The sequence below is a fragment of the Solea senegalensis genome, linkage group LG20 (genome assembly GCF_019176455.1).
Source record: "Solea senegalensis isolate Sse05_10M linkage group LG20, IFAPA_SoseM_1, whole genome shotgun sequence".
NCBI classification, from domain to species: Eukaryota; Metazoa; Chordata; class Actinopteri; order Pleuronectiformes; family Soleidae; genus Solea; species Solea senegalensis.
In genome coordinates, this window is record NC_058039.1 from 2,501,228 (window position 1) to 2,528,714 (window position 27,487).

Sequence of the window (27,487 nt, forward strand, 5' to 3'; positions counted from 1 at the left end):
AGGAAAAGAAGAGAGATGAGTTTGGGGATTCCAGTCTCATCCAATATACATACAATAGCTCCGGGCGTTTTTTTCAAGGACATCAGACGCAGTCAGAAATCTCCCATATTTCCAGTTCTTACACAGAATTTAACTGTGCAGGCAAAGGTGAAAGGAGGAATATGGGGAATTTTAATAGAGGGGGGATTTTGGCTGAAAACAGGTAATGACATAAACGTAAATACAGCAGATCTTAGAGCTGATGTGAAGAGAGCAAACAAAAGAAAAGACATGGATACAAGGAGATGAGAGAGACAAAGAAGAGAGGACAAGAGCAGCTCTGGTAGAGTTGAGGTAATGGATGAATTATTGAAGCCGAGATGTGTCTCACATTCAAATGACTTATTGTTGGATAAACTCTGGGTTTCTTTGTCTCAGTTATTACTGGGTGTGTTTTTTTTTTTTTTTATTTTTTTTATGACGGTAAATGAAAAACTGAACATGATAAAAAAAAAAACACTGTTCCAAGTGGAACCCTTTTCACTGCTGCGTCCCCCAAATGCATGGTAAGGGCTTAGCTCAGGGGTGTCAATCACAAATGACCTGGGGACCGATGAGTGTCGAGTTTGGTCAAGACGGAGCAGACTAGAGAACAAAAAACTGTTCTATACGAGCAACATTTAGAAATGAATATTCCATTGTGATATTTCACAGAATTTCAAAGTAAAATTGTTGGTTTTGGTATTGAATGATGTTATTCTCACGTGGAACCATGTGGATAACTGTAATTAAAACACTAAAGAAGCAAATGTAAATTAAAATACACTTAAAACATTGATAATTACAACCCAATGTCCCTCTTATTATTATTATTATTATTACAATAAAAACATTACTAACAAAACATATTTAGTATTCTATCTACATTCTATCACATGTCTGGCTGCTGTGCCTCAGGCACACGTGTTGTGTTTACAAGGAAGAAGAGGTCGTGGGTCATGTTTTCATGATAACATGACATCAAGAGGCCGAGGGCCAGAGTTTGAGACCTCTGGCTTAGTTGAAGACGTTCAGTAAATGTAGTAGTAATAACAGGTGTCAAGAGGTTGGACCGTGAAGGTTCTGAAACTGAAAACACAGATGGCTTGGTACCAAAAAAGAGGAGTCGTGTCTGTTGCTTGGAAGTTTTCTGTGGTTACAAAGTTGGACCAAACAAGAATTTACTGAACATGTTTTCAGGCTACAGGTGTTGCTGGAGGATGAAACCTTGAGCAGGAAAGTAACAAGAATGTATGCAGTTACTTTCTCACACACACACACACACACACACACACACACACACACACACACACACACACACACACATAGAGTCTGGTTTCCATGACTTCAGGACATTATATTGACTTACATTCATTTCCTGGAGACTTACTTTAATCTTAACCATAACTACTACTAGCCTAAACCTAACCTTAACCCAACTCTAACCTCAACCTAACCATTCAACATGTCTTCACATGTCAGATTTTGGTCCCTACAACCTGGGTAATACCTGGAACACACACACACACACTCACCTGCACTGCTCTCTCTCTCTCTCTTGCTTGACCACTCACTCATGCTCATGCATGAAAAAATATCATTGTAAGAAATACTGTGAAATACAGTTTTGGCATTGAGCAAAGCCCTGGTCAGACAACAGGGACGGACAGTTGATTGAAATAGATATGGACTGACTGACTGACTGACAAGCCCACATGGACAGATGGAGACATTCTTCCTCTGAACACACAGTCTGATGGTCAAACGTATCCCGACAAGAGAGTCCACCTCTTATTGATCCCGCCGCAAAACTCAAGATGAATTATCACTACAGTTGTTTCCAAATTAGATTCAGTGTAATGGCACTCACTCGCAGGCAGCAAACAATTCCATTAGTGCAGAGACAGAAAGGGAGAGACAGAGAGAGACAGAGAGAGACATAGAGAGAGACAGACAGAGAGAGGGAGAGAGAGAAAGTCTCTGTTTCTTTGTCAACAACTGACACGCAGTACATATGATAAGCAGGGAGCACCTCCCACTCCTGCTTAAGTGCTAATTATTCCATGTTTAACGAAGTCACAAAAATGGACTGTCACTCACAAACGCTATGAAAAATAAAGAGGTGCTGTTAAGTTGTGCTTTAATGAGTTGACATTAAGGCCATTAGCGTTAGTGACATGTAGGTGGAAGGAGTGTTTTTGTCGTCACTTTTTTGTACTTGATAATAATTATCGCTGCTAATAATTATGACTCTTTTTCACAGAAATAAGTATATATATATAGTTTGGTTTTTTTTCTTATTCCTTGTCTTTCTGTCTGGAATCTATTCCAGGATATTATGGGTTTTTTTTTTTTCTTTCCCTTCAGTCACCTCATCAGCTGACTAGACTCTTCTTTTCTGTGCTCATCTGTCCTCTGACCTTTAACCGTCAATTCATCTCCTTCCTCGATGAAAACAGGGACACGGATGAATATGTTCTGCCCGCAACACACACACACACACACACACGCACACGCACACACAGCATCTGTGCAGCAGAGTAATACAGTCATTTTGGGCAGCAGATCAAAGACACACTCAACACACTGTGTCTCTCTATCTGTCTCCCTGTCCAGCCCCATCTGACTGTTATTTGATGTCTCCGAAACCACAGGTATCCATTATTCATGGGGACTTCTGTGACTTGTTGTATTATAGAGGAAATAGATGTGTGTGTGTGTGTGTGTGTGTGTGTGTTCCAGGTAATTCCTCGTGTTGTGGGGACCTCTGTTTACAAAGTCACATTACTGAGACCTATGAGGACAAAAATGGGTTACGGATCAGGTGAGGGTCAGGCGAGTACTAGATGGATGAGATTGGAGTCAACAATAAGACGGAATGTAGTTAAAACTAAGACTTTTCATCGTCTTAAATGTAAATAGTCTGGTTTCTTTGCTTCATATAACAGAGACATCATGAAAGTGGATCAGAATAATAGAGCAGCTACTTTCACTTTATTAAAAACAGTTCAGTGGAACAGGGTGTGCGTTGATTTGCTTTGTTGAATCTCATAACAACATTATTTCCTTTATAACATTTCACCTAATGAAACAAGTTTCTTTTTTTTATTGTCTGTGTTCTTTGCTCCACGTGACAAGAAAACACAACTGAATGGTTTTTGTTTGTGGATAAAACAAGACATTTGAGAATGTTATGGACCAAACAGATAATAGACCGATTCATTGATTCATTGATTATGAAAGTATTATGTGAGGTGCAACCGTAATGTAAAGTATAAACAGGGCATTTAACATTATTGTGTTTAATTAAAGAGGCATAGAAATATCCATTTATAATATTAATCCTTTGCATGTAGCTGCCATTGTTTCAACAATAGTGTGAAAACAAAATCAGAATGTCCATTAACTGTCCATTAACTGTCCATTAACTGTCCATTAACTGTCCATACAGGCATTTCAAAGCAATCAACACAATGCTAATGCAGTGTTTGCCAAACGCTCTATTAAGGGAGTCACTTTTTAAAGTTAACACAATATCGTGACCTTAATCGCAATGTAAATCATGACAAGAGTGCATTTTTGCATTATGTAACTCAATTACATGTGATATCATAAATAAATGGTAAATTGCATGTTTTTTATACATATAACATATAAATCTAAGTTAAAAAGTTTGGCAAATTACTTTGGGGACCCAAACGACATCTCCAGCGACCCCTCTGTGGGTCCAGATCCACTCTTTGTGAATCACTGTTCTAATGAATATCCAGCAAATAAGCTAACTTCATGTACCGATGCACACACAGTGGGAGGGAGTAAAAAAAGAAGGGCAAGAAGTAAATAAACAAGCAGAAATGTTATTATTAATGATTCATGGAATCTGCACTGGCTGAAATGACACTGTTGTGTAGCTCAGTAGACAGAAAAATAATGACTTGCACTGCACGTTAAAAGCAAGAAAAAAACTATTCAGGTGAGACTGTTGAGGCTGTTAAAACATAAAAGACATTAAGAAAAGGAGGAGTGGAGCTAAGGTTACAGTTCAGATGGAAAGGAAGTTTGAGCAGACGTGTTCTCTCTGGAAGCCTCTGCCACCCAAACACAAAGAGACGCTCAGTCTAACACATGAGACTAAGAACACAGTGTCAATCTGCTCACCCCAAATACAACTGCAGGCTATTGTTTGCTATTCTTTCCTTCCTTGTGTCTGCTGAATTATGCATAATGTACTGGTGCCTGCCTCCAAAACTCCGGATCACATCACAGCTGAAGCCGACACGTAGCGTAACACACGGACACAAACATCCCACGGCTCTAAAGTAGTGCATCCACCTGTGCAGCGGCAAAAAGAGGGCGGTCTCTAACTTCAGTGACAGACAAACAGGCCATTTCTGAGCTAATAATACACGTTTATTCAAGTGTATCAGTGGATTCAGAACACTTTTATACGCTCAAGTGGATATGACCCTAACTGACGTGTACTCTATGTAATGGGACACTTTTTATAATTAGAACAGCGGAGGAGGAGGAGGAGGAGGAGGGTAGAACTGTAATGTTAGTATGTGCTGATTCTTTTGCGCAAAGACTTTTTTTATATGCACAGATTTGAGTAGACACACATTTCGCATTCAAACGTATCAGGCAAGCAAAAATGTTGTGAAAGCCAATCAGTGTTCAGATTTGGCTCAAACTGGAGAGAACAAGACATAATAGATCGAGACAACAGGAAAAACAGATTTAAGGCTCACCTCAGCCTGCTCAAGTCCATGTTTGATCACATACAGTACGTAGGTAAATCCTAACAGAGGATTTCAAACTACAAAGTCACAAGAGAAGACATTTGAACTTTTGAATAAACCACTCCTCTGTGCCTGTGATGAAAAAGTGACTTTGGTGTGGGGAGTAAGTTAAACACAAACTTCAGCTCCAGTTACGTCACATAAGAGTTTTTATTCAGAGAATTAGTCTGCTCATTTAAAAACCTGTACATCAATGACATGAGAATATGGACACAGCTAGAGGACGATTCAATTATTCCCTGGACCCATGATGAAACGTGTACGCAGCTGTTCATGGGTAGTGAGTTGGGTCCGGCTCTATTTATGAGAGGAAGAAATCAGTGCCAACATCAACCTGAAATGGCTTTTGCACACACACGCACACGCACACACACACACACGCCTGCACAATCATTTTGCCAGTCTTATAGAAAGAGGTGATGGCCTCGCGAAGCGCGTGGCAGATGTTTTCAAAGCCTCATCATGGCAGGATTCATGCGGCGGACACTCTGATGGGAACTCATCACAAAGAAACCACAGCGTCTGATAAGATCCACTATGAAAGCTATTGCAGGACACACACCAATCACTGACACAGATAATGGTCTGCAAACTTCAAAGGGACGCTGTGAAAGGGAGGCATCAGGTCGGACAATAGATCAAATTTGGCAAAAATAGCAAACAGACAGCATACAGATGTTATATATATTGTATTCTTATACTTAAAGATCCTTATTTTGGTTGAGGGTTTAAGTTTTTGTTTAAAAAGTCTTTTTTTTTTAACATTTCTTAACCGGTTAGCAACAATAGATGAACCGGAATCTGAGTCACATCGTGGACACGCCTCCAGCCCAAGTGCAGACTTCTTCCTTTGCATCACACGACTGAAATGTTCAATTTGTTAGCCACACTTTTCCATCGCTGTACGGCTGATCCTCGCGTTCCTTTATGAACAAGCCTCTGTGTTTCACGTGAGTTATACTCCAGCCCCAGTTCTCCACTCAAACCTGCCTTTCCTCAAGATGCAGGGCGTCATGGGGCAGCCTTATGCTCATGTCTCCGTGGTAGGTACATCTATGAATAGATCTTGGCACCAAAATGGCAGCTGCTGCTTAAGGCTCCTGCATCCAAATGTACAGACGCAGCTGAGGTGCAACTGGCATCTCGCTTTCGTTATCAAAGCAGAGGAGCCGCTCTCCCTTGGGGCGACAGCACTGAACATCCCACAGTCATTTCTTTCCCCTCCGTCTCACTCCCTCCTCTCACTTCCATGTGTCCTCTCTCCAGAAACTCTCTAAAACTCTTTATCCCCTCATCTCTCACTTAACTTGACACCACTCCATCTCTGCTCTCTCAGGGAATCTCTTCTGTTCCCCACAGGCCAGTCTGTGCCTCCGCTGAGATGACATCCATCTTGTCACGAGGGGGTCTCTTGTTCTACCCCTAACCGCCGCCGCCACGTGTAAAAATATGCAGGCTCCTGTGTGCCTGTGCATATTAAAGACGTCTTCAGAATGAAACGACGGGGATCATTGAGAGAGCTGTATCTGTCAGGCAGGCTCGTTTTCAAAGGGTTACGAGGAAGCGAGTGTGCCGTTCCCTCTGGGCACAACACCCCTGGGTTCTATACCTGGGGTTAAACTGGTGGTGGAGTGATTTATGTGACTGACAGCAGAGGAGTGGGAACATTTAGTGTTTTCATGGTTTCGTTGTCCCCGGGGCGTTTTATACAACTACTGCCATAAGCATTTCTGGGCTGTGCAGTGGGCGTGCACATTCCCACAGATATTATCATAAAAGTTGAATTTTTAGCTTATCTTTGCACTGGTTGCCTATTTATGCATAATTGTTTCTAATGATCACATTGAAAGCACTAGGGATGCACGATATATCGGCATTAATATTGTTATCGGCCGATGTTCGTCATTTTTTAACATATCGGCATCGGTTCAATGAGTAAAACTGCGCCTATTTTAACAACCGATGTTTATACCCGTCTAATTGCTGTTTGTGTATGTGTGTCGGGAAGGGGAGGCCATGCGGCATTTGTTTGGGCATATGACAGCGTCAGTGGCGCAAGCGCAGCACAAGATGTGTGTGTGTGTGTGTTGAGGAGAGATAATGTCAGCGGTGTGGGCGATTTTTCAGGGTGTCAATTGAAGATACGCAAAAAGAATTATGCAACACTTGCAAAGTCGAGGTAATGCGACGAGGGTTCCGCGTCAAGTCATTCAATACCACAAATTTGATTATGTCATTTGAAAAACCGCCACCCTGAAGTACACAAACAACGGCAGGAAGCTAACGCTAGTAACATTAGGTGGCAGACAAAAAGAAAGCAGCGCAGCTGGGACTCGACCAAAGGAAGACAGTGGCCAGGGCAATAACGATCAAGGTAATGGAAATGATTGCTCTGGACGACCAGCCGAGGGTTCCGACGGTTGATAGCGCATATTGAACCCCGCAGCAACCTGCTAAGTCAGCGCTACTTTTGCGATGTTTTGCAATTGAATAAATATCTGGTTGCCATGAATACTGGCAAGTTTGATTAAGCAAGTATTTTAACATGTTTTTTTATTATGGCAGCTCTTAGTAGAGCTTGTCAGGTATTGTTTCTCATATTTGTTGTGTAGTTTTATTGTTAAGGGAAGTGGCACGGTTGTTGTTGCCGGAAGGAAGGGTTGTTGACTTTATTTACGTACCCAGTATAGACGCCCTTATCTCGGTTACAGTAACTTTGGCAGGGTATTATTTTTATTTATGTTCATGTTTGTAATTTATGATCCAAACTTTCTCACAGGAGTTTAGTGAGTTGAGGGAGTTAAACTGTACTTTAATTTAGTTACACACTTGCTACAAGTGGTAAAGGTTTCTAAAAACCTTTACTTGTAGTTGGTTACTTGTGTCTTATGTGACGTTTCAAACAAGACCTTGTTATTTGGAGGTAAAACATGTTTTGAAAATAAAGGAAGACATTCTGTACAAACTTTTATCATCTCAGAAACTTTTTTTTAAAACATATCGATATCGGTAGATATCGGTTATCGGCCATAGCAGCAATATTAATATCGGATATCGGTATCGGTGGAAATAGTCATATCGGTGCATCCCTAGAAAGCACTGATGGGACGGATTCCTGGTTTCTTTAAAGACTTTAATTCTATATCTGTTTACTTCAAGTGCACAATAAACTTACAATAACGTAAATCATTAAATCTCTTTTAAAGACACACAATTTTAATTTCTTTTACACGATTAATTCCTAATGTATTCACTCCTATTTAAACAACTTTATTAACATTTTACTAAAATACTAAAAAAAGTTTATCTTGCTCTTCTAAAGAAAAAGGCTCTATAATATATACATGTATTAAGACTATTCAGGCTCCATCTTGGGCGGCCCGTGGTCTAGTGGAAAAGGAACTAGACTTGTAACCAGAGGATTGCTGGTTTAAATTCCAACAGGTCAATGTACCCAATCCCCATTGATTGGGTACATTGCGTTGCAATCTTCAGGCAGCACGGCCCCCCGGCGCCCGACAATCAGCAAAGGAGGGGGCGCAGGATTTTTACGGGTGGGCACTTCTAATTAGACCCTTCATGGTCATAAATATGGGAGAGAGAAAGGTGATGTTTATCAATCTCTACTTGCACTGTGGCATAAAAAGCAGTATACAGACACAAATCCCAAAGACAGGACTATTTGCTAAGTATCAACTCGCATTTTTACTCATGAATTCTTACAACCACGTTAACTCCAATTCATTTCAGTTTTAAATGTTTACTTGATGCCATTGTTACCTTATGACGGCACAGCTACACCTCCATCTATCACCCCCCGCTCGTTCACTCTTCTATTTCCCACGTTAGTCCGTTAAATAGCAACGCACCAGAAACAGGTGCACTTGGGTTTTAAAGGCAACAACAAGCAAAACTTTGATTGGTTTAATTTATGTTACACCCAAAAGACACCTAATTTAGACACTATTAGACACCTGCACCTCACTTAGTGTCATGATTATGTGCCGTGTAACTGTCAACAGTGCAGTTGGACAAGCCTTCATGCACCTGCACCACACACCATAGACCAAGTCTGTCAAACTTGACATAAGTTGCTTTTTAATCGGTGCAAAAACCATCCAAAATCAATCCAAAAAATCCCATAAGAATAAATGAGCAACATCCACTTTAGTGTATTTACTCTCCTCACTTCAGTATCTCAACAAAATCTAATACTACTGACTTTTTTACAGTAAAGTAACACAGCGAGCGTCACAAGCAAACACCACAGGTGTTCAGCAGCTGTTTGATAGAGGGAAAAAAGGTAATTCAATTTAATACCATAATACAACATAATGTGCAAAAATGAAGCTACAATACACCGTAAAAGTGTAAAGTTAAAGAAGTCAAGAGTTTTATTATATTTCTCCACTGACACCAACTCAGAGCAGGATGTAAAATGAATAAGCTGTGATATAAATAGTCATCCTTGTACATCTTAAAAATCAGCTTGGAGCGAGTACTGTAACGTTTCAAACTTTTCTATTTGAAATAACATCTCTGTTTGACTATTCCTCGGGTGAGTTTACGTGTTCACATGTGATTGCATTCTGATGTCGCCTATACGAGCAGATAACTCGCCCTGATCTCATCTTCTTGCCGCGGAGCGCTCGGTGGCTATCAGCCTGCCCCGGCGGTGGAGCGCTATCTGGCAAACCTGTCAGCATCCAACCACGCAAATAGACATACATATACACACAATTAGGAGATGGGGGAGCAACAGTGGGTGAGAGGAAAAAGGGGAAAACGATTTTTATCCGGCTTCAGAGGCGAGGTGAGCAGATGCAGCCAGAGACAGGTTTTATCTGTGCTCATTATCATTCAGATCAGTTTGAGAATAAATGCAGGCAGGGGGTGGGGGCAAAGTGTTTAGACGGATTGATTCCAGTATGGGCGACACACACACACACATTTGGATATTTTTATCAGTGAGGGGGAGGAGGGACTGTGCAGGGAAAGACACCTGGATAAGGCACATTTCCATCTAAACTACGCCACTAGCGTGTGTGTGTGTGTGTGTGTGTAACAGAGAGCAGAGTTCTGAAAATTGCCTGATTAAACGTGTCAGCGGGCGGGAGAAAGACCAAAGGAGCGCGAGAACAAGCACGCGGCACAAAGAGCATTTTAATTATTCAAAAACCCTCACGATGAGCTTGTAATGGAACGGTAACATAGAAACAATGTTACCATCCTGACGTCGGTGCAATACACAGACAGTCTCATAACACTTAGTGGGCTCAGTGTACTTCAGCCTCAAGGCAGAGACATGGTCTGTCAACGCAGGCACGAGACTGGCTGACCCGAGTCTGCTGCAGGAGGTTGGATAAGACGGTGAAGAAAGCTCGACCTGCCCCTTCATGAAAGAGGAGACACCTGAAAACTTCGAACACGCGAAACAATCCACGTGCAGTCAAACTTATTGAGATAAGGATGTTGATTCTGTTCAGACCTGGCATATTTATAAACAAACTTTGCATTTGGAAATTACATGAAATGTTGTATGTTTTAAGCTCATATACTTGGAATTCGTTTTCACTCCTGACCAGGCCCCCTGCTCATTTGAGTTTGAGACCCCTTCTCTAGTCTAATGAGTGCTCCTACTTTGGTTTAATCACAAGATATCTTTTTATCTAATGATTAAAATCTCATTTCATGTTACAGCAGTGTGAGTAGTGCTTGGATTCTTTTTTGTTTTTTCACTTTGTGTAATTTGTTGTGTTGTTTCTTTTCCACTGTACTTTCTAATAACTTAACATCGGTACCTTTCACTCTCCATTTTTACCAGTTTTCATTGCACTTGTACTTGATGCTGATCACTGAGGACGGACGTTAACACCAGGTCTGAACATACTGAGAGAAAGAGCAAGACAGGGACACACTGTGGAAGGTTTTTCCCTATAGATGAAAGAAAGAAAGTAATATACAGATAATAATATACAGAGTCTCACAGAGGATATAATGTATGCACTGATTTTTGTATAGACATTATGTAAATGGGGGCAGTGTATGGGAAAAAAGGTGTTTGTGTGTCTGTGTGTGTGTGTGTGTTTGTCGCCCACACACTGTTCACCGTCATTCAGAAATACAGCAGCATCGCTACACAACTCTTTCTCCTTCACAGCAGGACTCCGGCCTCCTCCTGCAACAGACCGCGTAATAAAAACAAAGACGGCCTCCACACACAAACACAGCAAAATCTCTCCGAAGCAGAGTCGAGATAAAGACTTCACAAGGACTCAGACGGAGGAAATGAGAGATAAGACCCATTTTGAAGTTTGAGCTTCTCTTTCTGGTCATGTTTTGCAACAACGGGGGTTTTGTGTTTTCACCTGTTTTCATCCCCTCCTGAGGGGAGTCTGGCAAAAGATGTGCATCAAAGGCAGCCCTCCAGCCCCGTATAACACTCTGATTATGGGGATAACACTGTGTGCACCATCAGCCACCTCCGTGCTTTGCTTTTGTTCTTAAGTCAACAAACACAATTCCCCAAACAACAAGATGCCGTCTGGAAATCCATATACGGAGCACAAACACTAAAGACCTAAAAGTGCCTCCTCATAGACTCCAATTATAAGCCGAGAGGAAGGCAATTAAAATTTCCATCACAGGGTGACAAAGCGTCTTAAGTGGCTGGGCTATAGTCCTGAAAAGTAGCTTGATGACTCTATTCATTTGGTGCCTGCTGAAGCCTCACCTTCCCATCACTTCTAATTAAGGAGGCAAAAAAAAGGGCCTCCACGCAGAAGGCTGGAGGTGGGGATGAGGCAAGAGAAGGTGACGAAGAGGAGGAAGGAAGGGAAAAAGAAAGGTGAAACAGGGAATAGGAAAGTAATAGTTTCATGGATAAACATAGCCCAACATGTCTTTTTCTGTCGAGGTGCAGCTAAGGTGTGATCCTGAATTAATTCAGACTCGGCTGTATAACAATTCATACACTCACCCCGAATCTCTGAAGCCAATCAGAGTTCTCATAAATTCAAAAATCAGAGATTTCTCTGAAACCTCGTCTTCATCCATGTGCAATATAAAACTGTACAATCCTGGTTTAAGCTTAAATTGTGTATCTGGTATGTACATACTGTGTAGACTACTCTATTTGTATAATCTTAATAGTCGATATCTTCTATATTGTACATTCAAAGATGTTTATTCTTTATTTCCTTTACTGTCTTTGCTGCTGTGACACTGTCAGTGTCTCCACTGTGAGGGACTAACAAAGGATTATCTAATCTTATACAAACACTTACAAGACATCAAACTGAAGATGATGTTAAGCTTCCTCGACAAAAGAAATAATACCAATAGACGAGTCTGTGCAGGGAGCAAGAAGACGAGCAGTCGGATAGTGAGCAGATATAACCTCAGTGTGGAGTTTGCATGTTGTGTTTGAAATGTAATAGTTGTAGTTCTAGGCAGAGTCCTGGTTCTATAGGTTCCTAGTAGATGATGGGTAAAAGCACAGGATGAATTTCATGTACCTTAACAATATAGTACGGTACTTCTTCAACAGACATCAAGAGCAGTGTAGGTCTTACGCATGGAAGAATGTCAGTGGGAGGAGCCGAGTAACAGCCTGTCTGCTTTAATATCTGAGCGATTTCCTCTCACCCTACTCCACATTTCCTCCTGCAGCTCCACAGATTTATTCTCCAGTATTCTTTTACTGAACATATCCTGTGGCTTCTCACTTTTATTATTTCCATGCATTAGTTCCTTTGTTATTTCTGCACATTTATTTATCAACTTATTCTCCTGTAAACACACATTTTACTGCACATGCATACGTGATGTGTTTACAGGAGCAGCTAACTCCATGAAGTTCACACAAAGTTTCCTCTCTATGGACATCAGTCTTGAGCAATGTACTTTTTGCTTTTGCTCTTCACCCCTCTAACCCCCAACCCCATCCGTCCACTTCTGCATTCATTCCTCTCTCCTCCTTTTATTCCCTCATCTCTCAGGTCCATGTTACTCCACAGGGACCAGGCATCTAAAGCCCAGCCTGTAATCCTCTCAGGATATTGAAATGCCAATCCCTCCCTCCTCCCTGACCTGCACCTTCACCGGCTCTATTCCTGCACCGCTCTCTTCTTCCCTGCCACAGCTAGAGGGCTTTGGAGGGAGCCGAGACATTCAACCCAAGTGGGTTTCAACAACACACACACACACACACACACAGTATGTACACTTTACAGTGCAGAACTCTTAAACCACCACTGGCTTTGTTGTTAATGACCATTTATATGGAATTGTTCAATCTCATTGAGATACAAGAAAAATAAAGGAAATAAATAGATGTAAAAATACAAGTAGATTTTTGAATGGAATGCTTTTATGGAAAATTGGTCCTCTTAGAGCAGGGGTGTCAAACTGGCGGCCCAGGGGCCACATGTGGCCCTCCAATCGATTACATGCAGCGCACCCACCACTGTACTGAGGCACATCTGCCACTGAGGTGATGGAATATAGACAGAATATAAGACTATATGTATTTGCTAGCAATATTATTGTTATAATAGTAATGACATTTGGTTGTAATCATTGCTTTATGAAATGTATTACACTCAACATTAAATTACATTTCTATTTATTTCTCCGTGCATCATAAATGTGTTTTTATTGTGAAGGGTACACCATTTTATAACAAAACAAGCACTTTTACTTTGCAGTTCTGTCTAATATCATAATGAATGTCGTATATTTCACACCCACTCCTAAATAGTTATTTTTTTCCACTTTTTTTCTCTAGACCGGCCCCCCCTTGACCAGACTAGATGCTCATTGGCCCCCGGGTCATTGGAGTTTGACACCCCTGTCTTAGAGTCTTAGCAATGAGTAAAACACATACAGTAGCACATGTGTGTGTTTTAGTTCAAGCTTAATAGACATGTTTCATAGTAGCCTGTAGAAGCTATTCTTAAATAGCTTAAATATTCTTAAATGTTTCTTAAAAATGTTAAATTTTTTAATACTGCATACATATTGACCATATATTCTGGATGTGGTCCAAACAAGTTAGTAGTTCCCCTGCTCCAACACACCTCAGCTCGTCAGCAGCAAGCTCTGCATTTGTTTGAATCAGTTGTGTTAAAGCAGGTAAACATAGAAACCTCAGAAACACTGATATAAGGTCATCGTAGCATCACTAAAACAACAAAGTTAATGGTGACCCAGAAAGTGGCTCTTTTTTTGTGAAGTCCACGTGAAACACTGTCGAGACAACATGTCATTATCGCATTATTTCCCCGAACGTGCACAAATCAAGCATGAGGCGGTGCAGAGAGCGTGTAACACGCACACACGGTAAAAGAAAGACGCAACATGAAAGTGCTGCAACACACATATGGTATAGTGCACTCACACACACTCACACACACATACACATATATGCATCCATAATCCACAGCTGGATAAGGGGGCCCCGCGAGCCCTGGGCAAAACTGATCCCCATTTACCCTCCCCATGCCCCCACCTCCTCACGCAATTCCAGCCATGTTTCTATCCCCCACTCCTCCTTCCCCTTTTATCCATCCATGCTACCATCTTCCACACCATGCTAACCTCCCTCCTTCCTCTTGGTGGCCTGGAGAGTCCTGATAAAGCTCCATCCATCTGGGAGAAATCCACTCAGTTCCAGGAGAAACTTTTAAAGAATTCAATTTCTATTTGGTTTTAATGGAGGGTATTAATGTCCCTGGATTTATCGTGCTGTTCTCGGATGCTTTCCCAATACCAACAGGAAAGAAAATACACATGCATTGGTGTTAACTGACCTCCTCTCTTTGCACATGTGTGCGGTTGGGTTGTGTTTGGCCATGAAATAGCACCCAAAAGCACCTTCTCTCCCCTGACTCACACTGTGCCCTTAAATCCTCAGGCTTTCCTGGCCCTCAGCTGACAAGAGAAACTGTGCCACCTGCTGCTAACAAGCTTACCGTGCCCAGAAAAGCAAATGTGGTGCAAATATGGAGGAAACAGAGGTGAGGTGGTGGAGGACAGCAGTGATTATGTCATGAAAGGAGGTGAGAGGAATAGATAGTGGATGGGGTCGCTGTTGATGGAGAGGCAGGAGGCGGGCGGAGAGAAATTACCATCTAAGAATAGTGAGGTGGCGGGCAGGAAAGGATACGGTGTGGGAAATGAGGGAGGAAATAGAGGGTAAAAGAAAGAAAGACATTGGGATGCAGAGGGATTAAGAAGGTTAAAAAAAGTAGAAAGTAATAAAGTGATGATGAGGTGGTGAGCGGGAACAGGAGTGAGTGTGTGTGTGTGTTAAATTTGTTCCAAATCCCTGCTGCAGTATTTATAAAGGTCAGAGAGTTTTGGTGGTGTGAAGCACACACACACACACACACACACACACACACACACACACACACACACACACACACACACACACACACACACACACACACACACACACACACACACACACAAGGACACGAGGCTGACGTCTGTGCACAAGTGTCATTTCATTCTTTAACTGACCCGGTTGCACTGGATTTCTGGCTGTTGTTCATGCCTGAGTTATCTAATCTGTGCACAGAGGCACTGATGACTCTCACCTGCAATGACGTAGCTATAAACATTTGTTGACTTTAACCTTGTAAGAAAATAAAACACACACACACACACACACACACACACACAGTCATTGCTACGTTAGTTTTTGGCAGTAGATGACAAAATAATATGCATTTGTTTCTGTTAATAATTTCGGTTGATTCCCATGGCAACACACGCTGAAACGTACGATTTATTGGTCATATTAATGAATCAGACAATTGCGGGGTTGGATATCATTTAAATTTGATCAATTCCAGTTCTAATTGTTCTTACAATGGACTATATTCTGCTAAATTCTATATTTGGTTTTTGATTCCATATGAACAAACTATACAAAACTGAAGGATCTGGTCTCACTGGACACCTTTGAAGTCTTTTTGAAACAACTTTGAGGCAGAAACTTAATTGTATTTAAAAAAATGGTGATTATGCAGTGTTTTTACTGCATTTTGGATAAAATAATAGGGTTTTATTTGTATTTTTATTATTTTTATATTGTATTGAGTATGCTGTATGCTTGAAAATCACGTCGATGCCCTAGTGCACAAGGAATTTAAAATCTCAATGTGTTTTATTCCTGATTAATTACCCCTTTGCCAGTGCACCCTGGCTGGGATTGGCTCCAGTGATCATTTGACCCCAATGTGGAGGATAAAGCTATAGACAATGAATGGATGAATGAATGAATAAAAAATAAATAATAAAATGGTTATAAAGGGTAAAATATTGGATGCAAGTTTAGGTACTGATGTAGATGTATGACATAAAATATATTCCTCTATTTGGACCTTTAGGCAGAATAAAAATTAAACTTTCTCATATATTATTCCTCGCTCCCTGCACATGCTACGTGGTTCTACTCTGGTGTCTTTGTTATTGCTATTTTGTTTTTGATATGTGCAGAGGTGAGGCATAACTAAAGGAAGAACCCGGTATTTTGAAGTGGATCAGCGACTAACAACTTTCGTTTTCTTTAAGATTGGAAGATAAGATGCTCTTGTGCACTTTCTAGAGAGGATAAATATCAAAAAAGTATGTGACGGGGAAATAAAGTGAGACAGCAAAAGCTCAACAGATACATCACTAGAACATCTCTGCTTTTGTTTTTATCCTGTGTCCCCTCCATGTGTTCATTAGGACTGCAACCATTAAATGATTCATTAACATGTTGAAGTATTCTTTTCTGGTTTGTTTGCTTCTTAAAACAAAGAAACCATCAAATCTGAATAGTTTTGCTTTGTGGACCAAAAATAAGACATTTGAGAACATCATCATTTCCAGGTTAAAAAAAATAGAACGAATGAAAAAACATTATATGAACCAAGTAATGGATGAATGTAATACAGCAATTGACAGATGATGTCAATAAAGAAAATAATTGTTAGTTACAGCCCTAGAGTTAATATAATTTCATGTCGCTGACAATTTCCATCAGCATCATCATAAATACATCCCACATGCATATTTAATACGCCTTACACAACCGAACAAGGTCTTACTCCCCGGTGCAGCATGTGAATACAGATCATACACACAACACAACACACAGTGCACTGAGGTCAGCGGGTTCATGGTCTCTGGGTCCGTAAGCTGCTGATCTCAACCACGCTCTGCTAGTCAGGTGTGTCAACCGCAGGTCTTTGTTTACACAAGCAGACATGTGACAGAGAAAGTAACTCCACACACACTTGCAGCATTAAACACCTCACCAAATGTCAGTCTAAATCCACCCTGACACAGAAAGTCTTCTGAAACCTCTGCAAACACACTCCCCCCCCCCAAAACCCCTTGTCCAATCTGTGTGGACGACACGGTTAGAGGGAAAACTCACACTCTAATACCCCAATATAATCACAAATTAACGCCATGGCAACAGCTGCTATGACAGACACATATCAGAGAGAAAGGTTGAAGGAACTGAACGGGGGATGAGAAAAGTGGCCACAGACTTGTCCTTGACTGATGTCATTGCTCTTTAACTTGAGATAAGATCCTGTCCACACTGAAACGGGATGAAATGTAAACCATATTCATCTATCTATCTATCTATCTATCTATCTATCTATCTATCTATCTATCTATCTATCTATCTATCTATCTCTATAGTCCAGTCACTTTACCGCCTCCTACTGGACTGGAGGTGTTGCAAACAGAGTCACTTAAAACTGATAAACCAATCTAAGCCATATTTAAATTGGATTGTTTTCACGAATTTGATTGAAGAAAACGTGAAGGATGGCGATTTAAATAAAACCAGATCGATGTGAATAATTTCAAATGCCATGATTGATTTTTCTGAGGGCATCAATTTTGACTCTCGAGTACTTAAAATGTTGCTTCAAGTAGAAAAATACCATTACGGAGGAATGCAGTCAAGCTGGAAGGGATAAAAAGGGACAAATAGAATTTGCATGCACTAAGAATTTTCTAATAAAATACAAGAGTAAATGTAAGACAGTGACAGATGTAATAACTCTGAGGAGAGATTTAGTGAACACGAACACACACAGCTGTCATTTTCATGTGCACAACATTTACAATTGGTCAGAGAACGGATTGAGGTCAGCAAACCACATTCATGATAAATACTCCAAACCGATCCACTTAAATCCACAATATACACAAACACACAGTCAGTCACCAACTTTCTAATCGTTACGCGACACATTTTTCAAAGCTTATGTCAACAACACGTCTCATCACCTGCCTCCATGTGCCATTTCCCTCCACTCTTCGTTCGTTACTGGTTCAACACAAGCGTCAGGATGACAGATTCATCTACGTGTGCATTTCTGCATAAGAGGATTCGCTGGCTTTCAAACGATAATGTATGTAATCTAATACACATTTCTCCCTCATGTTGGACTTGTTGGGTCTTTTCACACTTGAGCTCCCCCAAATAGTGTTGCTGCCACACGGGTTGGCAGGTCTACTTGGTAAAATGCTTTTTCTTTTTTTCAAAGCCGCTGCTAATGGTCTGCTGATGAAAATGAGATCACCTCCACCAGCGAGGCGCTTTGCTCTACCGTCGGACGCGCTGTCAGGAGGAGGGGTAGTCAGTGCATAATGACACCGAGCGCTTCTCAGCGTACACTTCAATGAAAGATTTGGTGTTGAATGGCATGTGTGCATGATGCATTTATAGAGTCATACATTGCAAGGAATCTTTTAAAGGTTCACAGTGTGTGTTTGGGTTTAAATAAATAAGTGTACATGAACATGAACATGTGTGTGTAACGCCTACCAAGTAAAGGTACAAGCTTGACCCAGAGCTTCACCATACCAAACCGACCATGGAATTAGAGCTTAAATAGCATTTAATGAATCAGTTTTTGAAGCTAGTATGTCATATTTTAATTGGCTTCTTTTTACTCCTTTTACCTTTTTAAACACTTTTATTGTCATTTCCAATTTGTGTTATGTGCATGACTTCTGTTGTTAATGTCTCTGTACAGCACATTGAATAAACCTCCATGTGAGAAAGGTAAAAAAGAAAGAAGAAAGAAAGAAAATGCCTTACAACTTAAATGTAAAACAGTCTTTCCTCATGAATTCCTCTGTGTGAAGATGAAACTGTGACTCACCAGGAAGGCTTGTGGACACGTTGACCTGTGTGTAGAACCTCTTATTGGGCAGCAGTTCTGACACTCCGTTTAAGGCTTCAACAGTGAAGGTATAGTTGGTGTTTGGAAGGAGATTGACCACGGTCACCGTATTCTCAGTCAGGCCAACCTGCTGAGGCACAAAGCCGACACTTGCCCCGCACGGCTCACACTGCCTCGCGAGACACCGCCGGCACCCGACGCTGTAGGTCAGATCCAGGCGGCCACCTGTGTCGGACGGCGCCGCCCACTCCAGGATCAATGTCGACTGCTTCAGGGTGTAGATCAGATCTCTAGGAGGGGCGGGAGGGCCTGCGAAAAACAAGAGACATTAGAAAATAGTATTTTGTTTTTGCCATTAATAATGGATGAGTCCTTTTTGGAAAACAAACAAAATCCAGCGCACACTGTGAATATTTTTCTCTTTCGCAAACAACACAAGGGCTGCAACTATTAGTCCACATAACCGACAACATCCATTATAAAAAAAAAACATCAATGTGGAAATTGGCTTATTACTTTTTTTCAGTTGCTAACAAGCATTAGTCAAAACTGTCAAAACTTCACACAGACAAAATGCAATCAGTGACCACAGTGTCCAGAATTCATGAACTCTAATCAGAGTCCACCACCTGCAAAGCACTAGACTTCGCTCAAAACAGACCTCGCTCAAAACAGTTCAAAACACAATCAAGACAGAATGACGGGGAGCACACGGCATTTCTGCAGCAGCCACTTTGAACAATATTATAGAACCAATCACATTGAGTTTTTATTCTGTCCATGGAATTAGTCAGTTGGTCAATCCTGTTACAATATATAAAACAAACTAATTCAACACAGTGCAAAGATCGTGTTATATAATAAAATGATCATTTATCTGAAAAGAAAATCATTGTGTTTTGTAAATATTGATCAAAACGACGTCACGATCTGTAAGCTATGTTATGCAGTATGTAACGTTTCTGCATTCAAATATCACTAATGTATGATATTTTGTCAAGTTCTGTACTTTTATTAGCCAAAATCATATCCAGTACATTTGGTCGCCTTTTAATGACATCATGAAATATGACACAATATGACATTAATACACATTAATATTTGCGTTCATTGTGAATATTAAACATCCTGATAATTCTCCAGCCTCTTACTCTGTATTAAGAGTTGTTAACGAGTGCTCACAAGCTAAGCTAACACCACAAAGAGAGTAAAGAGGGCAGAATAAGAGACCTTTCGTAGTATGGTAACATTTGACTGAAAATAAACCAATGAAACAAACTGAATGTTCACATTATTACTAACATTCACTGTAAATGTTAAACGTCATTTTAGTTCTCCAGCATCTGGCTTGTATTAAGAGGTGTCGTGCTGACAAGCTAAGCTAACGCCACAGAGAGAACAAAGATGGCAGAAAAAACACTGGCTGCATTAATACTAGCATTCACTGTGAATATTTAAGTTAAATTTCTCTAATCTCTGAACTGTTAAGAGGTGCTGTGCAAATGAGCTAAGCTAATGTAGCGCAGATGAAACCTTAGCTTCACGTCAGGCAACTTTAAAAATAATCAGACTCCAATAACTACTTGACTCTTTTTGGACTCATAAGGCCACACACAAACCTGTTATTTTTTTATTTTGTTTTTTAAATGCCTTTTCACTCTTGAAAATGTAAACATTTTTTAAAAAAGAACCACAAGTGTCCACTTGTAATAACCTTTGAGACTGAGATTTTTTCCACATGACTTAAGGACTTAATGCTCTGGGTATTACAGTGAGATTGCACGGGCTCTGTTTGCACATCATGCTACGATAATCCCGTTTTATGCAGGATTTGGTGTTAAGAGACAATTGCTTTAATGAGAACCACTTGACCTTAATGGCAAAGGGGCGAATGAAAATGCTGTGATATGCCAGTATACATGAAATAATCCTTGTTCTGTACAGAGCTGGAGGAGTGGGATTACACATGACGCAAATAAATAGCAAAACACAGAGATATGATTTGAGCTTAAAGTGGAAACTGAAAAAGACTTATGTATTTAAGGCTGTTTTTTATGAATCAAAGTCTCTTACTTAGATTCGACATTCTTGGCTCACTGTGACATTGTACGTGAGTGAGTGCATGAGCATGAATTACAAATGTGTTCATTATGCAGTGATGTCAACAGTGATCTGTGGAACAAAACCTCCACTTACCATCACTGAATGAAGGTGAGTTGCCATGGAGAAGGCTTTTAACTCTCCTAGAACATGAATCTAAATTTGATGCGAGTGTGGTGATACACATCACAAGAGTCTGATTCCTGATGTCAGCTCCTGTTGGAACTAACAAATAACATATTTTTACCCACCTAACAGTTTTTATTTATCTATTTTATTAATCCCCATAGGGAAATTCCTTCTCTGCACTTAACTTAAATATCCTCTACTAAACCAAAATGTCCTGTAAGTGCTTTTGCCCATTTTTCCAGAATAACCTTCAATATCTGGCCATTATTTACTTTTTACTGCATGTTAAAATAGTGTATTAACAATTTAAAATGAAGAAAAAAACTAAATGTTTTATTAAAAAAACAAAAACAAAAAAACCCAGTAGGTGTACATGTAGGTGTCGCGTAATTATAGTAATGCAAAATGTGCTCGTACTCTGTGTTAAAGGGTAAAAATGCACTAAAGATACAATATGTAACTTCTCTGTATTCAAATATTAAAAAATGGGACTAATGAATAGTTTTATATTTAGAGTAGTGTACTTATATTAGCCAACACATTTCCAAAACTCTTCAACTCTGCTCCACTAACACTTATTTAATTATATTGTAAATATAATGTTGCCAAAGAATCAACGCACCAGAGAACCAAATGAGACAACTGTCCCCATCGACCACATGGAGGTGAGTGAACTTTTTTTTTGGCATCCCGTGGCCAAGGTAATTGGGCTGGTAACCAGAGGGTCACCAGTCCAAATCCCAGGACAGGTCAAGGGCTGGGGTGCCCTTGAGCAAAGTACCCAACCTTCATTGTTCCCTGGGTGCAGATAAGTGCTGCCCACTGCTCCTGTGCCCAGTTTAGCTTGTGTTCACTACTGGTGTGTTAAATTCTCATTCTCACTCTCACTCTCATTAATTGGTGTGTGTGTGTGTGTGTGCAAATGAAACTAATTGGAATTCTAATTCTAATTAGAACACTGGGTGTTTTATTACATAGGCTACTGTGTGTTTAAAAGTCATTCTCCACATGAGGCGAAGATTAAAACTAAAAATACAACATTCACATACGTGTGATCATTCTCATGCAGGTCATCACGCACAGAAGCTGAGAAGAGCTAAGGTCCATTAAAAGGCCCGGAATCGTATATGTCTCTGTGCATGTGCGGTGCAATTCATAAATGAGAACATGCTGCTCTGTGCGTCACAGTGCACAGCTGCAGCCCACTGCCACACACACTTTAAGCACAGAGTTACATAAGCCCAAAATGCAATCTGAGTGCAGAGAACACTGGAGGTAGACACAGCTGGGCCCTTTATTCCCAGCTCTCTTCACTTTTGTGCCGTCTCTCATTCTTTGTGTTCAAATCAAAGTCTCTTACTAAAGCTTTAACTGCTCAACGCTCTCTGTCTTCTCTCTCCATGTAAATGACTCGTTTGTTTTGGGCGTTGTCTTTGCACTATATCATGTTTTTGCTGAAGGTGATAAGGCAGAGTTGACAGTTCCTACAAAATATCATGTTTGAGGAGAAAACTGTTGAATTTTGAATTATTTTCTTTTGTTTAAGTGTGGCTTAATATCTAATATATTATTGTAAATATTGCCATATTGGCATATTAACAGATGCCACTTTTTAATATTGTGTGATATATTGTTTGATGAGTTAGCTGAGGTAAATGCTATGTAAGCACTTTCTGTAATTTAACATTTAATGCGTAGACCACTGGTGGACACTGGAGGTATTGCAGGTGGTCCCCAGATCACAAACAAAAATTTGTTTGAGATTTAATTCTGTGTTTTTTACAATTATTTTAGTCAATGGTCAATATTGAGATGATAATAATATTATTATTATTATTATATTATAAAATTAACATAAATATATATTATGATTATTCTTGATCATAGAGACAAAATATTCAGATTTTTTTTTTAATCTTTTTCTGTCAATGATGTTCTACATTGTCTCTGATGTACAAATGTGGTCGATTTACAGAATTATTATTTTTTTACCTCCAGAGACATACGCATCCCTTCATCCCCTGTTTTTGTTTTTTTTCCCATCATTAATCATTAATCAGTGACTACAAGACAATATCATCTCTGTGTCCCCAGTGAGACATTAACCGTCACTGTTTCCAAACTTTTACTTTTCCTCTTCCACAGCCACCAGGGGATATTTATCAGAGCGCTGTAATGGGAAATTTGTAAACGGCTGCCATTAACGATGGTAATTAATCCTGTCAGAAACTATTACCACATGAAGCTCATTTAGAACATGCGGCAGCGTGGTCTTTCACCTGAGTCTTTACTTCAAAGAGCGAGCGTCAGCTTCTGACTGAAAAGACACAGCGCTTTAGATTCTTCTCAGGAATTAACAGCAGAGAAAAAGAACTTAAAAGATAAAACACTATTATTATTATTCTTCAATGACTGGGATAATAAGGTGTGCATATTAAATCTCGTTCATTTAGCAAATTCTCCCTTTTTTTTAAATTCCTAAATGGCCGGATTCATCAAGCTCTTGCTCTCGCCATCTGTACACACGAGGAGGATTAGCTGAATCCAGGGATGATCATAATTACTGAATCAATAGCGTAATTAATGTGGTCATTAGGCAGCTATAAATGTTATCACACAGGGATCACAGAGCTCAGCGATCGATATTGTAATTAAACTCCTCCAATGCAGTTACCATAAAAGTTAGTAGGCCCACACACACACACACACACACACATTTACATGAGTGAATGTGTGTGTGTGTGCACGGACAGACATAGTGACCTTATGGTTTTGAGTACTCCCAGGATATTGAGCCCATTATTCCTCCTTCTAATTACTAGGCTAAATCAACAGGCTGTTGGCCGTGCAGCAATCGATAAGGCTACTCCTGTCCGGTCTTGCTTTTATTGGCCTGGCAGTGCATCTTTATTGGAGAAGAATGGTATAGGGTATGGGACAAGAGGTGAAAGAGGGCGAGGCGAAGGTAAGACGTGAGGGATGAACACATAATGCGCGGCCGGTGGGAGGGGGGGGGAGACGATACAGTTTGTCGCTGGAGGATAGACGGATGAGATTTCAGCTCGACATAGGGAAGAAAGATGATCGCGAGCATGCTTGGGTCGGATGAAAGGATGAAGAGGACTGCAAATGCGGAAAGGCAGACGGGATAAAAGAAGAGTGATGAGTGGGCAAGTTGAGAAGACAGACAGAGAAAGAATGGAGGAGGGTGTGCGTGTGTGTGTGTGTGTGTTCAGGGGTCAAAGAGGAGGGGTGGATGGGGCAGACGGAGGCAGCCTGGTCCGGTGAGGAAGGGAGATAATGGATGTGTAGCAGAAGATGCAGGGGTATAATGTTATGAGTAAAAGAGAGAGAATGCACAAGGTTAAGCAGGAAAAAGGGGATGGAGAAAATGGGATGAATGGATGAATCCATGATGTGGACATAATGTAAAGGACTGAAGGATGGACGGGTAATAAAAGAGGTAAAGTGGATTGGTTTATAATGTGTCCATATATGTAAGTACAGGTTGCAGTTATGGGAAAGTCCATCCTAAAACATAAAATGGTATGATCCAGAGGACGATCAACTTCCTGTCAACAGTTTTTGACGGATCAATCTGCGATTGAAGTATGTTCCCATTAAATCTTGGTAAGAATCGACCCATTGATGACGTCACAAAACGACACATTTCTGCTAATAATCACTAATAATGACCAAGTGTAAAAATGAATGACATCTCTGGTTTGTGTATGCAGAATCAGACCCTCCACTATCAGTCTCATCCAGATCTGATCCAGATTATGGGCAGCAATTTAAATTTAACAAGGAAAGTTCAGGTGTGTATATCCCAGCAACATCTCAACAGATCAGGATGAACTTTGTCAAGTTTGTGTAAGATGGTAAAATGATAATAGATATAAGCAGTTACAATTCTACACATCCAGAATGTAAATGTTCTTTTGACGACCGGTTGAATCAACATTTGCTCGTATTTAAAAGTTACACACTACAGTTTTAAACATCTGAAACTATTATTATTATTTAAACTATTACTATTATTTAAAAATAACCTGATGGAACATGATGGGTGAAATTCTTTACGGCTTTAAGGTGGAGGACAGGTGAAGGTCGGAGGAGATGAGGGATGGAAATGGTGTGATGACGAGGAGCAGGAGATGGAAGAATAGGATATATGGTGAGCCACAGACGGGAGGTGGATGCAGGTCAGACAGAGGGTTGATAGGATGGGGGGAGGTAGACTATGGGGGGGTGTAGACTAAAGGATGCAGGGTGAAGGACAGGTAAACCTCTGGGGAAAAGGGATCATTATGGATGGTAAGGACGCCAAAGGCGGATATAGGAAAAGTTCAATTGAGCAGGGGGCTCACAAATGTGAAATTTCTCACTTAATACAAAGGTCACCACACACATGACTATAATCAAATAGATCTTATTACGCGTGCATGGCGCTGAGGGAGTGTCCAAAGGAGTCCTGAAGTGGTCCTCCTCACATGCACACACCACAGATCCTTCCTCCTCCGCGACACTGTTGGCTGGGCAGGGGAAACACTCCTGCTGCCTGGAGGACATCTTGTAGGAGCCAGCAGGACACGCTGCAACGGAAGACACACAAATAAACAGGACATCAGATACGTCCCAGCATTTTTGATTTAATATTATCTGTTTACTATCCCAGCGAGGGAAATCTCCACCAAAGCCATATTTTGAGGAGAGTTATTCGCATGGGACGAATACACAAATCCACGGGTCGTCGCTAAGACACATTTATACAACCATGAAAGTAAAATTCTAAAACAAATCCTTCTTATATCACTTAGGCGTCTTCAGTGTTTTCCATGGGGACATCACTAAGCACAGCTTAAAAAAAAAAAAAAGAGCTCTAATCTCCTGTTCAATAAATGAGAGGAAATAGAGAGTGAATGGTGGTAAAAACAAATAAATAAATACGTACAAAAAGGGAAGTGATGGCGGAGATGGGATTAGAGGAGAAAAGAAGAGAAGAGGAGACTAAATCCATCTGACAAACAATCCTCACATTACATATGATCTATGGCCTTTGCAAATGGCATCAAAGGATTCCGCGGGATTGAACCAGTGAGGCAAATGACAACAAGCAGCGGCAACGCACAGGCACGCAACGATTGTGCTGTATTTGCCCTACATTTCCTGCTTTTAAATCCAATATTGTCAAGAAGTGAAAACCCCACTCGTGACGCTCACACGCCGCGTTATCAAAAACATCAGGCGGTGCACACTAACAAACACGTGGAATAAAAGTGGCGTCTTTTTCACTCTCCCCACGATGAACTTTCATTTTCTACTTGTCATGCCTTTGTAGCAGGTGATAATGGGAATCATGATGCTTTTGAGTCTTTTCTCTTCAGAGACTCTATTCTAACATGAAGAGCTCTCGTACACAACCTCCCACTCTTTACTGTACTATTCTTATATTATTATTATTCTACTTACTACTGTTCTTATATAGACTCACTCCTCTGCCCCTTTCACCTAATGTATTTACATTAACTCCCTCTCCATCTGCCATTAAGTCCGTCAGACTTTGTTTCCGCATGTCAACTCCCCACTTAATTAAATACAAGCGTAGGCAGAATTTCAGAATAAATTTACTCCAACATCATTACAGCCTCTTAATTGTTACTTTTAGGAGTTTTTTTATGCCTCAATACGACGTCACAACCTTTCCTGATACCAATATTGTATGTTTTGAACACATGTGTAAGAAATATTCTGCTTCTTTTGAGAAGACATAAACACTATGATGCTGTTGCTGCTTTATTTACTTGTAAAGTGATATTTGGACTTTTTGAATGTACCTGAGCTCACAATCTTCTTTTTCTGATGTCTACATACTCTGACCGGCTAACACACTGATACTGATACAGATACAGAGTATCGTGTTAGCTCATTGCTACTTATTTTCTTGTTCATTAGTAATTGTTGATTAACCCACAGTTTTTAGGATTGTTAAGTCGTTTTAACTGATCTACAGTTCGGCTTGATTTTTGCGTCGGACGAGTAGTCAAGTCCGCCTAAACCGAGACCAAGACAATACCAAGACCAGAGGTTTATCCAGACCAAGACCAAGACCGTCGAGGCGGTGACAAGACCGAGAAACAAGCTGTAGGCCTAACAACGGCTTTGCAGGTAGGAGCTTTGGAAATGGAAATAGTAACAGTGGTTGAACCCATCAGTTTATAAGAGGACCAG

At 40.5% G+C, this 27,487-nt stretch overlaps 1 protein-coding gene across 2 annotated transcripts in view; it reads right to left on the reverse strand.

The window, feature by feature from the left end:
- LOC122786474 (ephrin type-A receptor 7-like) overlaps positions 1-27,487 on the reverse strand; it is a 158,470-nt gene that overhangs the window by 36,679 nt on the left and 94,304 nt on the right. For both annotated transcript variants that reach the window (XM_044052812.1, XM_044052813.1), the window contains exons 4-5: positions 25,696-25,851; positions 19,007-19,336 (exon numbers count right to left, since the gene is read on the reverse strand). In XM_044052812.1, the coding sequence (XP_043908747.1) occupies positions 19,007-19,336; positions 25,696-25,851 (486 nt within the window). The remainder of the gene's footprint in view (positions 1-19,006; positions 19,337-25,695; positions 25,852-27,487) is intronic.